The sequence below is a fragment of the Anolis carolinensis genome, chromosome 6 (genome assembly GCF_035594765.1).
Source record: "Anolis carolinensis isolate JA03-04 chromosome 6, rAnoCar3.1.pri, whole genome shotgun sequence".
Taxonomy (NCBI): domain Eukaryota; kingdom Metazoa; phylum Chordata; class Lepidosauria; order Squamata; family Dactyloidae; genus Anolis; species Anolis carolinensis.
In genome coordinates, this window is record NC_085846.1 from 31,019,625 (window position 1) to 31,032,614 (window position 12,990).

General features: G+C 42.5%; 1 protein-coding gene across 2 annotated transcripts in view; it reads right to left on the reverse strand.

Moving 5' to 3' along the window:
• Positions 1-6,168: 6,168 nt before the first annotated feature.
• LOC100554433 (trafficking kinesin-binding protein 1) overlaps positions 6,169-12,990 on the reverse strand; it is a 35,947-nt gene continuing 29,125 nt past the window's right edge. Inside the window, exons 14-16 of one of the 2 annotated variants that reach the window (XM_062984007.1) lie at positions 12,641-12,749; positions 12,419-12,480; positions 8,228-8,367 (exon numbers count right to left, since the gene is read on the reverse strand). In XM_062984007.1, coding sequence (XP_062840077.1) covers positions 12,432-12,480; positions 12,641-12,749 — 158 coding nt within the window. In that variant the 3' untranslated portion in view covers positions 8,228-8,367; positions 12,419-12,431. Of the gene's footprint in view, positions 8,368-12,418; positions 12,481-12,640; positions 12,750-12,990 lie in introns of both variants that reach the window. The other variant, XM_008113398.3, reaches the window with a different exon arrangement.

Sequence of the window (12,990 nt, forward strand, 5' to 3'; positions counted from 1 at the left end):
ACAAATACTAAACAGCAAGATGATAATAATCTCAAATAAATAGCTATGGGGAACATCCCATGGGCTCAGATGACTCCACCCTAATGCCCAGAATATGAGAAATAAACAAGATGAACTTGAACTTTTAGTACAACAAAACAGTTACAATATCATAAGCATAACTGAAACCTGGTGGGATGAGTCCTATAATTGGAATGTAGCAATAGATGGGTATAACCTATTTCAGAGAAATAAGCCAAACAGGAGAGGGTGGTGCAGTAGCATTATATGTTAAGGATGTTTACACCTTAAAATGAAGGATTTATACCCTGGAAACCAGGCTAAGAGCATCTGGATAAGAATTAAGGGAGCAAGGACTGAAAAAGATGGAGTTGTGCCAGGTCTATGACAGACCTCCAAGCCAGACTGAAGAACTGGATGAAGCCATCCTTTAATAGTTGACCAAAAATGCAGACAGAAGAGATATAGTAGTAATGGGAGATTTCAACTATTCTGATATTTGTTGGAAAACAAGTTCTGCCAAGAGTATAAAGTCCGACAAATTACTTATCTTACAGACAATTTTATTGTCCAGAAGGTGGAAGAAGCATCAAGGGGATCAGCTATTCTAGATCTAATAATAATAATAATAATAATAATAATAATAATAATAATAATAATAAAGGCCTGATCCTTGCAGCCCAGAAACAAGCCATCAGAACAAATGCAATTAAGACCAAGATTGAAAAATCAGCTGATGACCCAAAATGCAGACTGTGCAAGGAAGCTGACGAAACCATTGATCATATCCTCAGCTGCTGTAAGAAAATCGCACAGACTGACTACAAACAGAGGAACAACTATGTGGCCCAAATGATTCATTGGAATTTATGCCTCAAGTACCACCTCCCAGCAGTAAAGAACTGGTGGCATCACAAACCTGCAAAGGAAATGGAAAATGAACACGCAAAGATACTGTGGGGCTTCCGAATCCAGACTGAGAAAGTTCTGGAACACAAAACACCAGACCACACAGTCATGGAAAAGAAAAAGGTTTGGATCATTGATGTCGCCATACCAGGTGACAGTTGTATTGACAAAAAACAACAGGAAAAACTCAGCCGCTATCAGGACCTCAAGATCGAACTTCAAAGACTCTGGCAGAAACCAGTACAGGTGGTCCCGGTGGTGATCGGTACATTGGGTGCCGTGCCAAAAGATCTCAACCGGCATTTGGAAACTGTAGTGAACCTTACCTATGAGACCGGGAATGAAGCCTGGGTAACAGTGAATGAGGCAGGCCTCCATTTTGTAGAGGAATGCCAGGCAGCCATCTTGAGTGTGGTTAGAAAGAGGGAGGAGCTTAGAGAGAATCCTAGGATTGGCCACAGCAGATGGGAGGAGCCAAGTCTTAGAGGGCAGAGAAAAAAAGACCTCCAAGGCAGTTCATTTTTGGGTTTTGGAGAGGAAAGAGCAGTTTGGAGTTTTGGTTGTGTGTGAGAGAACTGAGAGCTGTGAAACTGACAGGATAGGTCAGGCAGTTTGGATCTCTTGGGGGAGATAATTTAAGAGATTGACTTTCACTACTGGGCTGGTTAATAGAAGGACTCTAGGTTAGAGTTAATTAACAATCCAGGGGGCAATCTAGATTAAGTTAGTTTGAACTCATGACTATTCTCAGCAAATAGAGCGAGGGTTTCTGTGACCAATAGATAGTTTGGTTTGATTGGAACTGTTTGAAACTAAGTGAAGTAATCTGAAACATACAACTAAGTTAAGCTGAAGAACTTCTATAACCGTTTATGCTTATGTACCTCTCTGAAGTAATTATTTGCCTGTTTTAAGAAAATAATTTTTATTCTAATTTCAACTTTCAAAAGCCTCAACAGTATATCTTTCTATTAAGAAGAAGTGTTTGACTTGTGATTTTGTGATACAAAATCCAGCATATCTATCTTGTTTGCTGTGTCATACAATGTTGTTGTGTCAATAATAATAATAATAATAATAATAATAATAATAATTTATTTTTCTATCCCGTCACCATCTCCCCAAAGGGACTTGGGTCGGCTAACATGGGGCCAAACCCAAAACAGAACAAAACATAACAAGTTAAAAAAAGTATCAATAACTAAAAACAGTGTCGACATAGCAACAATTATCCTAGCCAACAATGAAGACCTGGTAAACGTGGTGGGATTCTTAGGTGGAAGTGACCATGTTTTCCTGGAGTTTGTGGTACAGAGGAAAGGGGAAACTAAGAGAAGTCAGGCATGCATTTCAGACTTTACGAGATCTGACCAAGAAATTTAAGGAAATACTGAGCACAATTTCATGGGCAAGAATACTAAAAGAGAAGGGAGTTAATGATATTTGGGAGTTTATTAAAAGTGAGATACTGAAGGCACAACTACAAACAGTGCCAGGAAGAAGAAAAAATGAGAAACTGTAAAGAAACCAGAATAGACATTCATGGAACTTTCAGCTGAGCTAAGATTTAAAGGATATTGACCATGGGAGCTGTTCAACAGTGGAACTCTCTACCTCAGAGTATGGTTGAAGCTCCTTCCTTGGAGGCTTTTAAACAGGGACTGGATGGCCATCTGTCAGGGGTGCTTTGATTGTGCTATTCCTACATGGCAGAGGATAGGACTAGATGACCCATGTGGTCTCTTCCAAGTCTATGATTTTATGATACTGAGAAGCTGAGTGAACTGTATATTGTCCCATTTGGGATTTTTTTTGGTGTCAGGAACGACTTGAGAAACTGCAAGTTACTTCCCCGTGTGAAATAATTGGCCATCTGCAAGGACCTTGCCCAGGGGGTGCCCAGATGTTTTACCATCCTATGGGAGGCTTCTCTCATGTCCCTGCATGACTGACAGACGGGAGCTCACCCCATTTCGATTCGAACGGTAGACCTCTTAGTCAGCAGTCCTGTCGGCACAAGGGTTTAACCCATTGCCTCACTGAGGGGCTCCTTTTCCCATTTGAGATATTGATGCTTAGCCTAGGTGGCATAGCATTTCTACTGAATGCTTTGAGAATTTCCTAGATCGGGGTGGGAAATTTGTGGACCTTTAGATGGAGTCAGGAAGAGGAGAGGAGGGGGCATAATATCGCCCTTCTCAACAGGCTTAGACAAAAGCAAACCAAACCATAGTAGTCTCTCTTAGCTTGTCCATTCTTCATATTCATAAATGACTTTTGCGATCTTAACCACACTCTGATGTTACTTAGTTGCTTTTCCTTTATGAAATGTTGAAGGGCATACAGATGTTATACCCAGCACTTGACATGTACTTGAAACTTACCTTTTTTGCAAGTCCTGATAGATGCTAAGTAAGAAGAGCTGCAAGTACCTCCAGCTAGTTCCTGTGCTGTGTCATTCCTCCAGCACTCTCATGCTTAGCTAGTCTGAGTATGCCATTATGTCTGAGAGAGGCACAATAATTATGGATAAAAAACAAACAAACAAACCAGCAAGTGAGCTCTTATGTACTTACCTGGGGCTATCTATTACCACCCAGAATATCAACATCTCAAGCTAAATTGCTGATCTCTAGTGCAGACCCTCCGACTCAGCTACTGAATGGTAAGGCAATATTTATGCAAGTCCCACTGATTCAATGCATTTATTCCAGCTGGAATTATCAGTTGGATTTGATAGGTCTATTCAAGGGAGACTTAACAAGCAGTGGAAATCCTTTCCGGCACTCTAGGTTGTTTGCAAATTGCTTATCTAGATCACTACATGGCTCTGAGATGGTTCTCTCCCCCAGTTCCTTCAAGATGCAGCGGAGTCACTGAAGACTTGTCATGGGAGATATTGCAGGCTTGGGTCTACCTTCATTGCTGTTATGCTTTGTCGGCATCTGGTGGTCAGATAAAGAATCACATTTCTCATTTCCCCTGTTTTTTCAGTCTTAGATTCAGACTGGAACTATACTGCCCTATATCCCAGAATCTGATCCCAGATTATCTAGCAGTGTAGACTCATATAATCCAGTGCAAATCTGATAATCTGGGATCAAATCCTGGGATACAGGGCAGTCTAGATCCAACCTCAATTTGGCACCAGCAGTATTTACAAGGTACGATGACTTCCAGAGTTTTCAGCCTATAATCGGACTTTGCTCTGTACTAAAATCAGGTCATACACAAACTTTGCAGCAAACCTTTTTTGAACTTAGCAGCCATCTAATTAGTTGGCTTGGGTACGGTGTGATCCACACCACTTCCATCACCTCTTCCTTGCTTAGTGAAGGGAAGAGGATTGGTTATCCATGTGTTGTCACCGATTCTTATCCGAGTACCTACCGTGTTTCCCCAAAAATAAGACAGTGTCTTATGTTAATTTTTGCTCCCAAAGATGTTCTAGGTCTTATTTTCAGGGGATGTCTTATTTTTCTATGAAGAAGAATTCACATTTATTGTTGAACAAAAAAATTAACATTTACTATATACTGTACAGTACTTGCCATCACAAACCAGCATAACCAGACAAACTGTGAATCCTATCAAGAATTTCTTGTTACTACCATTATTTCCATGTACAACTGGCATGTACATTTACCAATCTTGCATGCTCTGGTGTTCTGTTTGGCAGGCACTGGGCATGCTTCCAAACAAAAACTTTTCTAGGTCTTACTTTCGGGGGAGGCCTTATATTTAGCAATTTAGCAAAATTTCTACTAGGTCTTATTTTTCGAGGATGTCTTATTTTCGGGGAAACAGGGTAGCCACTTGAGGTCAGAATGTGATCAGCAAGGAAAGGGTTGTTCTACTTGCTTCTTGCTGATCACATGGGTGCCCTGTTATTTATTTACAGTATTTATATTCCGCCCTTCTCACCCCGAAGGGGACTCAGGGCGGATCACATTATACACACATAGGGCAAACATTCAGTGCCCATAAACACATCAAACAGAGACCGAGACAGACAGATGCTGAGGCAATTTAACCTTCTCCTGAGGGGATGTTCGATTCTATGACTTCTGTAGATATTACCATAGTGGCCAGTCATTCACAGAGAACTCTGTAGCTATTGAGAAGCAGGACTGATGAAATCTCTGCCTGCCTGGACCACCTGACACAGCATCACAAAGAGTGCTACCGGGTGTGTGCGAATGCCATCACAATCAATCCAGAGCTATAGGCTGGACCTGGAGTAAGTGATCAGTTTAGACATAGCTACAGATTGAGAATGTATTTTGTCTAGTTCCCATTCCTGGCAGCCATTGTCTGCTTGTTTTCTAGCTCCTGAAGGAAGGAGTGACCCTTATTTTGAGTACTTGTGGTGATGCACCTCCCTACTAGGTGTAAGTCTGCTGTTACTTCTGTCCCAGTTTTAGCCACATCATTTCTCCTTTTTTTCTGTGTCCTTTGTGGCCTTTTTAACACTGTAAACATCAGGGAGTAGAAATCAATTGTCATGTATTCTCCATAGCACCATGCATGGTGTTATGACACACCTTCAATCTGTCCTGGGCCAAGATGATGTTGAGTCATTTTCTTCTGTTCCAGTGGTTCTCAACCTGTGGGTCCTCAGAACCACAACTGCTAAACTGGCTGGGGTTTCTGGGAGTTGTAGGCCAAAACACCTGGGGATTCACAGGTTGAAGACCACTGTTCTATACTAAAAGTGGGGAATTGAGGCTGTCCCCATGTTCTGTGTAGAGCACAACACCCAATAGCCCTAAAATTGCACTGGTAGGGATTGTGTGAGTTGCAGACTGAAAATATCTTTAACGCTGCTATTACCCAGCCTTGTTCTATATGAATCTAACTGTTATGGTTCTGTATTATTGTCCTCAGGAGATGGCTTCTTCAACTGTATGACAACCCCAGGCAGGTTGTCATTGCTATTTTAGAAGGTAGGTAGGCAGTTCTTGCTTTTATTGTGTCTTCAATCACTTGGCTGTGTTTCTTGATCAATCTTTTTCTAGATCCTAAGATTATGTAGCATTCTCTAACTCTGGATTCTCCCAAGTGGATAATTGCTGCCCATCACCTATAGTCTGAAATAGTTTATTTATTTATTTATTTGCATATTTGTTAATATCCCAACAACTTTGGTGAGTGTAAACTCATCAACATCTTTACTACACAAAGATGAACTGGATCAGGGCAAGGGAGTGGAAAAGAAAAAGAGAATCTACTTTGAAAAAAGGACGGTAAGACACAAAGTTCAGGGCAACAGCAACACCACTGTTTATTTTCACCAAAGAAGACACAGAAAGAGAACATGGATATAGAAATGTCAACATTGGTGATCCAAAGCAGAAATAAAGGACCTGGCTTTGGAAGCAGGTGTGCAACTGAGTATTTGTGCAACACACATACACACGAGCGTGCGAAGAGTGAAGTTCCAAGCAGGCCCACTGAGTGTGGGAAGAAAAAGATTTTAAATTACCACTTATACATGAAAAATACAGGTATCTGTTAATAAGGGAAAACTGAGAGTCCCTGGAAATCAATCATTTATTTGGTCCCAAAGTCTGAGAACATAAATATTGATGGTAAAAAAAATGTTTGGGAAGGAAGTAGCCTAGGAGCAGAGCTTGCCTTGCAGGTTGGTGGTGAATATTATAGTTCCCCTGACCACATGGCTATTTGTTGACTTTGGGAAATGGAACCCCCACCTTCCAAAATAGTATCAAAACAGTTTCCAAGCTCTGACTTCAGGTTATTTCACTATAGGAGAAATTTGTCCACTAATTCAAGGTTGTGTAGATGAACAAGGGTAGAAATAAAGTGCAGGAAAATTCTCAGCAAGCAGAGTAAGAGGGGTGAATTGCACCCTATTAAGGATGATTCTTTTGATCTAGAGTCAATCCAATTTTTTGTTCATTTAGCAGTGGACCCTAATTTGGTTGAGAAGTGCCATATGGACATTAACAGCAGTCTTAATCCATTTTGAAGATCTTACCCTGAACACCTACTATATTTGCCAGAAAGCTAAGAGTGTTAAGAGAACTCTAATGGATAAGAAGAACCTCCTCAACTATCATTGATGCCAAAAGGCATCCTCCTATCCAAATTCCTGCTACTCCGCTTGCCTTTTAAGTGCAAGAGGCCAAACTCTATGCACACATACACACACACACATACATAAAGCAGTTTTCCTGAACAAGAATCCATTTCTAAATGGGATTAACAAAGGAGACAATTAATATAAAAGCTGGGAGGCATGGTCACCAAAATTATGCGCTTGTGAGGATTTCAAAAGTTTATCCTCCTTGGTCCTCATGCCAACTCACACTTCATCAGGGGCTACCAAAATTCAGTATACTCCGACCACTGAGTTTGCATCTTCTCCTGTCTTTGTGTCCTGTGTCTTCCATCTCAGATGGACTCACTGCACTGGGCAAGAAGAAAGGGTCTCACAAAGGACAGGAAAGCGGGGAAATTCCTCAAGAGACCAGTTTTTAAAAAGTGGTTTCACCAGCATAACTCATACCTCCTGCTCTGGTCAAGTCTTTCCAAGGAACTCTGGAAACTAGTTTTGTAAAGACGCTTCAAACCTACTGCAGGGAAATGTGGATGTGCTCATGCAGTGGGGGAATGTTCCCTTGGATCACAAAAACCAGAACTCCCAGGGTTCCTTGGATGAAGTACCAGGAGGCCATGTAAAATGTCTCTATGGGTTTGGCATGCAAACATCAACATGAAAACTCCCTCCCCATCCTGATCTACAGGAGTTGGGAGAGAAGATATTGGTGTAGGTACAGCCCCTCTTCCACCTTGCTCCCCAGCTTTAAGGGTCAGCCAAAATACTAGCCCAGAACTCCAGCTACACAATTGAGTTTGTCCAACTGCTTAGGAAGCAGCTCACAAGCATCCCCTTCCTTCTCATTGGTGCCTCACCATGGAGGGTAACAAAAGCTGTGCAGTCAGGAAAGGCAGGTCTTCCTTTCGTGAAGCTCTTGCAGCTGGGAGATTGCATACAAGGCTTCCCCTCTTGCCACCACCTTGTCCAGCCCCAGCCGCTGCAGTTTCTCCACCAGGTTCAAGCTGAAGATGCTGTTCCGGCCCTTCATGAATTTCCTCCGCCGCAACGGACGTCCCCCCAAGGCCCACTCCGCTAGGCCATCCCAGCGGCAGCGCCACATGGGTGCCAAGGAAGGAGACAGCCAATAGGGAAAGCCCAAGTCTCTGGCAAAGTGGGGCAAGGCTACCTCTCCTGCTTCTGCTCTGCCCCACGCAGAAATGCCTTGTTCTGTCAACAGAGAAATCAGTCCAAGAGGGGAATAAGCCAACTGCTGCCGCCGTTGTCGTTCCTCTTCCTCCTCCAGGCTGGGCTGTTCTTGCTGGGGGAGCTGGGGAGGGAGAGGGGGGCTCAGCCCCTCACAGGATCCACAAGAGGGCACAACTGTATTATAAAGACTAAAGAGAAAGGAACAAACACAAAGATACACATAAAAAAGAAAGGGAAAAATTAATGTAATTGCATTCTTAATAGATGCTGGACTGAAGGCCAACCTGATACAACGGTATTTGTTAGCTCTGTATTGATTACAGTTGTGCCCTGGGCTTACTGTCATCCTCAAAGCGTTGCTTTGCTGAACACTCGGCAGAGCTTGAAATGTTATTCCTTTGATACATTCAGTTACATGTTGGCCACCCCCAGTTTTTATCTCTGTACTTGTATATTTATAATTTTACCTGGATTGGATGTATACTGTATGTTGCGTTTATATTGTTTGTTTTGATAAGGCCAATTGGCTGATCAATTAAAAAAAATCATTTTGCTATTGCTTTGGACTATAGTTCCTAACAGATCCCAGCTATTATGACCATGCAGGGACTCTACGTAGCCAAAAAGCTCAGTCACTGAGCCAGCAATATGGTCCAGACCATCTGTTTGGGCTGGCTCTAAACAACAAGGGAAATCTTGGAAATATTGTGCTGCTGCCAATGAGGGCTGTTAAACCCAAATGGAGAAAAGCTTATTCCATTTTGTAGCCCATTGAGAAGAATAAAGTAAAGCCAAATCCAAGAAATCCCATACTTTCCTGAGGGGAAAACCATTTATACAAATGCAGTCTTGTTTCCACTCTAATTCATAGATATACTGAGTGATGTCTGTTCAGCTATAAATATTTTTGAACAAGCCCTGTGGCTCTTTCATACTACATAATTAGGATTTCACTGTAACTACCATGGGAACATCCTACAGAATAGGATCTGCGGTGGCGCAATGGGTTAAACCCTTGTGCTGGCTGAACTGCTGACCTGAGCGTTGGGTTGCTGACCTGAAGGTTGCTGGTTCAAATCGCAAGATGGGGTGAGTTCCTATCTGTCAGCTCTAGCTGGCGGGGGCATGAGAGAAGGCTCCCAGCTAACACATCCGGGCATCCCCTAGGCAACCTCTCTGTAGACAGCCAATTCTCTCACAGCAGAAGCGACTTTCAGTATGTTCTCAAGTAGCTTCTTACACGATAAAGAAATGGAACTCTGGGATTTGCAGTTGAGGACGGGCCACTTATATTTCTCTAGTGACTCCCTAAACTACAAATGCTGGAATACCATAGGATGGCATTTGAAATTTAATCATAGCAGTGTAATTTGGTAGTCTGAAAAAGCCTCTATCTTGTTTTACCTGATTGAACAACAGCACTAAATGCAGTTCATAGCATAAGCCAACCCAATAGAAGGAACCTTATAACAAGTCAGCGTATAACATGGCAGACTGCTCATTGTGGGTGTTGTGAAGTCAGGCAGAGTAAAAGACAGATTAGGACCTGATTCTTCAAGATGCCAATTTCACAGGGTTTTGTACAGATTAACCTCCTGGCATAAACAGAGCAAAGGGAAACAATGCTAAACCCAAATCTATGATTAGTTGTGACTGTCCAACAAGGATGCAGATTGGTGTGAAACCAAATGTATCACCAGGTATTGCTGGACACATTACTCCCATCAGCACCCCCAATGGCAATAGATAATAGCAGCTGTAGACCAATATTTTCTAGAGAAAACATTATTTGCCTTATAGCTCTGCATGTGCAATTACTATGACTGCCAAACTTCATGCAGTGCCTTAAGTGCCATAATGGTCCATGGTTGGACTGAACTGGACTGGTGCACAATGTGATCATGGAGCAGAGAGTGCCAACTAGATTATCCACCCTGTGTATTAGAATCTCTTTAAAATGCTGTGAAATACTGACACAAATGCTCATGCTCCCAATTTTTCAGTGGTTAAAGCTATTCTCAGTGAACAGGACTAGATGTGCAGTGCCTTGAAGTCAAGGTACCAAAATGAAATTGTCAAAGATACTTGACATTGAGTGTCCCCTCCTTCTCCCATCAATTCTCACTATTTTTAGGAAAGAGTTCTCAGTAAACAAAACAGTGGTTAAGATTATCCGAATTGTAAGGTGCCCATTTTTCTTCTCTCCCTCTGCCCTTCCACATATTCAGGAAGATTTGGGGGCTAGGAGGCACCCTTCTGGGAAGCCATGGGTACCTTAGCTCAACATCACTGCATTAGTACTAGTTATGCCAGAGAAAAGCAAATGGGTTAGCAGTACAGTCTGGACTAGGAAAAGGTTAGTGGGTTAAAATCTGTGACTTCCCAAAGAGGTTGAATGTAGCTGCCTTCTCTTACCATCAAGGCCGATGATATGAAAATGTGTGGGAATGAGGAGATGGACATTGACATGTTGATACAAATAGGTGAAAGCTTCATATTTCCCTGCTTCAGGATTCTTAATATTAAATTAAGCAAAGGGATCACCTCTGATATATTAATCCAAGTGTCAGTATGTGACTGGCGTATTTTTGAGGCATCCACAGAGGTTGTGAGGTCTGTTCGAAACTAGGCAAAGTGGAGTTTATATATCTGTGTAAAGTCCAGGCAGGGAGAAAGAACTCTTGTCTCTTTGAGGCAAGTGTGAATGTTGCAAATGGTTAGCTTGATTAGCATTTAATGGCCTTGCAAATTCAAACACCTGGCTGCTTCTTGCTTCTTGCCTCAGCCTGATTAGGCCTGGTGTGAGAAGCTTCATTGAGAGAAGCTCCATTGTGAAGGCTTCTGTGTGTAGCTCCAATTGGAGGCCTGGTGTGTAAAGCTATTGTGTGAAGCTCCTGTGTAAGTTCGGAGTGAGAGGAGTCTCTGTGAGAGCGAAGCTGTTTATCTGCATGAGAAGAAGCCCAGTGTGGAAGCAAAGAAGGAAGTATAAAGACCTTTACTTGTGTTATGGAAACCTAATTTTTGTAAATAGTTCAACCATATTATTCTACTATAAAGAAAAGCCTCCAAAGGAAGAGATAACATTGGTCTGTGTGTTTTTGTTCTTTTATCACTTTTGGCTACTGGTACTGGGTCATGCTGCTGCTAATAAGTTATTCTGCTGTACATTTATGAGGAGGGTCTTTTGTTAATAAGCCCACTCGCCCAACATAAATTACCTGTGGGGCCAGCATACCATAGAGTTGCACTGGGGTATCTAGATAATTTAATAAATAATCTAAAGCAGGTATATGGTCACTTCTGGGGGCAGCATACCATACAGTCACATGGAAGACCTAGCAATTACCTAGAGAGAGCATTGTCCTGCAAGTGTGGGTAAGTTAAACCATGTAATGTGAAAACGTTCCTAGTCCAACACTCAAACATTACACTACACTGCCACACCAAATTGCTATTAGCCATCTGGAATCCTAAATGAAGGCCACAAATTCATTGCTTTATATCTCATTTTTTAAAAGAAAAGTGCTTCTAAATGTTAATGGTTCTGATAATTGATGGAAGTAATGGATAGGATAATGGATGGAACGGAAAGGTCTGATTAGAATTCCTCCAAGTGGCAGCTCATTCAACCTCTGATTCTCACTTCCCATTCTCCTTCCTTTATCAAAAGAATATGCTGGCTGAGGATGCAGGGGTCAGGAGGAGGCCCATTACAGATTGAGTGAAGGGCTCCATGAACAGATTTCAACAGGCATATCCAGGGTTGAAGGCAGGGAATCTTATCTGGGCTTGTCTGTCTGCCCATGTTGCTACAATGAATAATGGACAAATGCCAAGCAGCCAATTTCCCAGTTTAGATCTTAATTTGGATCACAGCAAAATCTGTCTCGTCCCCACTTGGTGTTGGGAGAGGACACCTTAATTGTGGGAGACCTGAAACTGAAGAGCCTCTGAGCATGTACAAGTTGTTTCCCTTATCAAATATTGCTTAAATGGTTAGAGGCTGGCAACATAAACTTCCAAGGCAGATTGAATTGCCAACACATATTTTGGGCATGTTTACCAATGCACTTATGGAGCAATAACTCCTTCTGTCTTCTGCCTCAAGATAAGGTCCTACTTTCCCGTTTCCTTCAGCCAGCATAGCTTAGGAGGAATTGAGCAGGAGACAGCTGTGACCTGCCCAGCTCTCCCCAAACAAGATAGAGAGGAGAGGAGAGGCAGGGAGGGATGTCTTACTTCAGAGCCCCTGTCAATGCAGCAGGGGCCGCAGGAGATGCCCATACTGGGAGCAGCAACGCCTAGAAGTCGGGATTCAAATGGAGGAGATGCAAGGAGACAGGTTAAACATTGCCACACAGACACACAGCAATGCAAAGTGTGTGGGGATCCTCCTTTGGCCACGATGGAGGAGCAGAAGCCAGGATGGAAAGCAAGCGGAAAGGACCACAGGATGCTTACCTGGGTGTCACCATGGTGACCTCGTTGCTAGGGTGCAAGATGCAACAGGTGGTGATGGTGAAAGTAGGCGGGGTCTGGGGCAGATTGTTAACGGATTGAAAGACTGAAACTGACAGGAAAATGAAGGGTTAATGAGGAGGGTAAGTGGGTGGGGAATATGGAGACAGACAGATAGACAAACAAACAAACAAACAGACAAGTGCCTGGATATCTAAGAGAGAATGTGGAGGTGAAGATTTGGACAATGGAGAATTATGCTTTCTCCTAGCATATGCCACTAACCCTTCCATTTATCTTGAAGTAATGGGACTATTTCCCTGCTTGAAAGCTACTATCACAAGGAAACGTCT